The 3,173-nt window shown below is 37.6% G+C and overlaps 1 protein-coding gene across 2 annotated transcripts in view; it reads right to left on the reverse strand.

Moving 5' to 3' along the window:
• Nucleotides 1–287: 287 nt before the first annotated feature.
• Nucleotides 288–3,173, reverse strand: part of FAM172A (family with sequence similarity 172, member A) — a 357,065-nt gene continuing 354,179 nt past the window's right edge. The window contains exons 11-12 of one of the 2 annotated variants that reach the window (XM_014543960.1): nt 2,983–3,121; nt 288–2,473 (exon numbers count right to left, since the gene is read on the reverse strand). In XM_014543960.1, coding sequence (XP_014399446.1) covers nt 2,431–2,473; nt 2,983–3,121 — 182 coding nt within the window. In that variant the 3' untranslated portion in view covers nt 288–2,430. Of the gene's footprint in view, nt 3,122–3,173 lie in introns of both variants that reach the window. The other variant, XM_014543961.1, reaches the window with a different exon arrangement.

The raw sequence follows: 3,173 nt of genomic DNA on the forward strand, positions 1-3,173 counted from the left end.
TTTTATAAAATGATTAACAATGGGTTCAAATTTCCTTGTAGCTAAGGAGATATTTTAGATATTAAAAACAAATGTATTAAAAAATGGTAGCTTTGTGAAAGGTCCAAGCCAAATAGTGACTCAACCAGAGTTAGGATATTATCTTACAGCAACAATAATAGTAATACTAAACAGCTATAAGGTTTAAAATATTGATGAATGGTATCCCATCATGCAAGTTTCTGCTTTTATTAACATCTACACATGAATAAATGAACTTTTGAACAAGAATAACACACCACTGCTTGTTGGGAAAATTGTTTTTATTTTAAAATGGCAAACAGAAATATATAATATATAGGAAACTCCTGTGCTTTACTTTTGGTATACACAATAATGTAATCCAGGTTGAAGCACAAGGTGGAAACTTGAGAAAAATACAATTATTACAAGTAGACTCCCCCCGTCCCCTTCAAATATCATAAAAACTTTTAATGGCTGCCTGGTTAGGTACCTTTAGAAAGTTCCAAAGCATTGCAATATCTAGCTTTTTAAGTTTTAACAGGATGATTTTGAATCTCAGATTTATCAACAACTCTGCTCCCCATTCCACTTGCTGTAAGAACCGAGTATATAATTAAAAAGAAAATCCACATCCTAAATGTAAACCTCTACTCTCCAAAAAAACACAAAACAAACCCTGTCTAAAGAAACCAAATTGGGGAGATCAGAGCAAAAATATTAACACTTGTCGCCTTGAAGCAGAAGAGCTGCTACCAACTGATCATTGTTACTCCAGCAAAATTGTGGTGAAGATATTATTACATTTATACCAACAGACCTATAATCAACAGGTTAAGAAAGCCTACATTGCAAAGAATCTTCTCAGTTATCAGTTGGAGGTCTGGGATGGTTTGCCTAGCTCTCTTCCGGTGGCCACAGCTCAGATTCACAGGTAGAAATTACATTTACACAGCTTAAGATTGCAAATAGCTCTATAGATAGTTAAATAAGGCCTAACAACCCGGTAGTTTTAAACTATTAAAGGCAATTTAACAGTGATTTACTCTAGTTAAAAGTAACGGTTTTTTAAGAAGAGAGGTGAGAAAATCTAAGAAACAGGAGTGATTTGGTTTATAAGCTGAGCATATTTACTTTGCTCTAATTCAGCTGCAGAAGCATCACAAATTTAGCATCTCATAAGTGCTGATTTTAAAAAAAAGGCAACAGAATTAGTTTCCCGTGAATATTTTCATGTTTTGGAAACACAGTTTATAACACTTTGAAAAATATATTCAATCTACATCAATTCTCAAATCCTCTCAATGGAAGTTACCTCTTTCATACAGTTCACCATTACTTCTAGAATAGAAAAGACTGCAGACCGAAGGGCTTGGCATTGTTGGGGTTACACATTTTAACTTATCCAGAAGCTAGATAATATGATGTTTTGATTTTTCCTATGTTGTTTCTAAAATAACTCGGAAAGTATATGCATATATGATCATTGAAAAATATCACTTTAATTTGCCATTCTTAAAACTACATGAACTAGTAACTATATTTGTATACCAAAGATGTTATCAATTTTAAAACGTTGCTGAAATCAGTTCATAATATAAAAACATTTGACTCATGAGGTGGTTATTTTAAGTTATTTTTTTTCTGAGGAGGCAGACAATTCTAAGTCATTTTGGGTACATTTTATCATGTCCTCAAGTAAGGCGGTCATATTGTTGCATATACTTCACAAACAAATGAAGATTAAATTCAGATCCTCATCTATTAGAAACAGAATCCTCACTAGGTAATTAAATTCTTCAAGTAATTAAAATGATAATGTTAAGATTTAATATTTGATGTAAAAGTCAGCAAAATCTTAACTTATTTTACCTCTTATATTTCACAGTGTTGGCCAGATCTTAGCTGGATTAAAATAGTTAATAGCTGAAAGTGTAGGGCACAACCCTACAGAGGAAGTGGACTGCTAAAAGTTGTATCACTGGATTGAGAGGAGAAAAATCTTTCACAGCAGGTCTTTCCCTTTCTGTTGGAGCAGAAAACTAAAAGAATCATTTTAGCCCACTTAGCCTTCCAGAAGGAAAGGCTCAAGAGTACACGGGTACATTTTCCCGATGACGATAAAAATTCTGTCCCTAAAAGGGTCTAACTCCATGAAAGATCAGAATAGATCATTCTAGTCAGGATTAACAAACTTTACCCACATTAAGATTAAAAAAGCAAAATTTAAGTATGCTATCTAAATTACAATGCCACTCAATATACATTATATTTTAAAAAGTAAAGTCAATTCTAATGATAAAGTTGGAAATTCCATTGAAAAGGGGGCCTTCACACATGTACTTAAAGATTTGTTCCACGTTATGTTTTAGAGACTTGTGTAAAAAATGTCATATTCAACTGGCAAAGATTTTCAGCGGTAATGTGCATTCAGTACTTCATAGATTTTTTTATGCAAAGTTTTTCTTCTGGTCTGGAAATGAAAATAGATCGTTAGGGAGAGAACCATTTGCGCTCCCCAAACTACAATACATCATGGCATTCATGCTCTGAATTTAAATTTGGCTTTTCTGGGTGTGAGGGGGCAACTTCCTTAAAAAAGGAGGCCTAAGACGCCCTCAGTGAAAAACCTACTGAAAAGGGAAGTTTGAAGTCTAGAATAAAAGTTTGCTTCTGCTGGGAGAGGGGAAAAAAATAAACGTGATTAAGGGGGGCCTGGCCGGGGCGGGGAGGCAGCGCGAAGCCGAGCTCGGCCCGCAGGAAGCAGACCGGTGAACCCATATTGCTTTGACAGTTGCACTCATCTAGAAATAATGCAAAACGCTATTTAGATGTATATATCACGACCCTGTGCTCTGGGAAGAAAACAATCTAATGAGGGGCTGGGCGTCTGCTCGCTGGCGACGAGCGGCGAGGGGCCGGCGGTGCAGGCTCGAGTGTGCGTCCCGGCGTCCCGCCCCGTCGCGCTCGCGCTGCTCTTACAGCTCTTCGTGCTTGATGCGGTGCGAGCGCCGCGCCAGCGCCGGCTTCAGGGAGCTGCTCTTGGCCTCAGAGGCTTCGGCAAAGAATTTGAAAATAGACGGGAAGCTCTTCCAGGAAGTGAGCTCGTGACGGTCGGTGCCTGCAAAAAACACAGACTCGGTTACGAGGGGCCTCGTTCCGAGCCGAGGCGC

Source organism: Myotis brandtii, unplaced genomic scaffold (genome assembly GCF_000412655.1).
Source record: "Myotis brandtii unplaced genomic scaffold, ASM41265v1 scaffold344, whole genome shotgun sequence".
Lineage (NCBI taxonomy): Eukaryota > Metazoa > Chordata > Mammalia > Chiroptera > Vespertilionidae > Myotis > Myotis brandtii.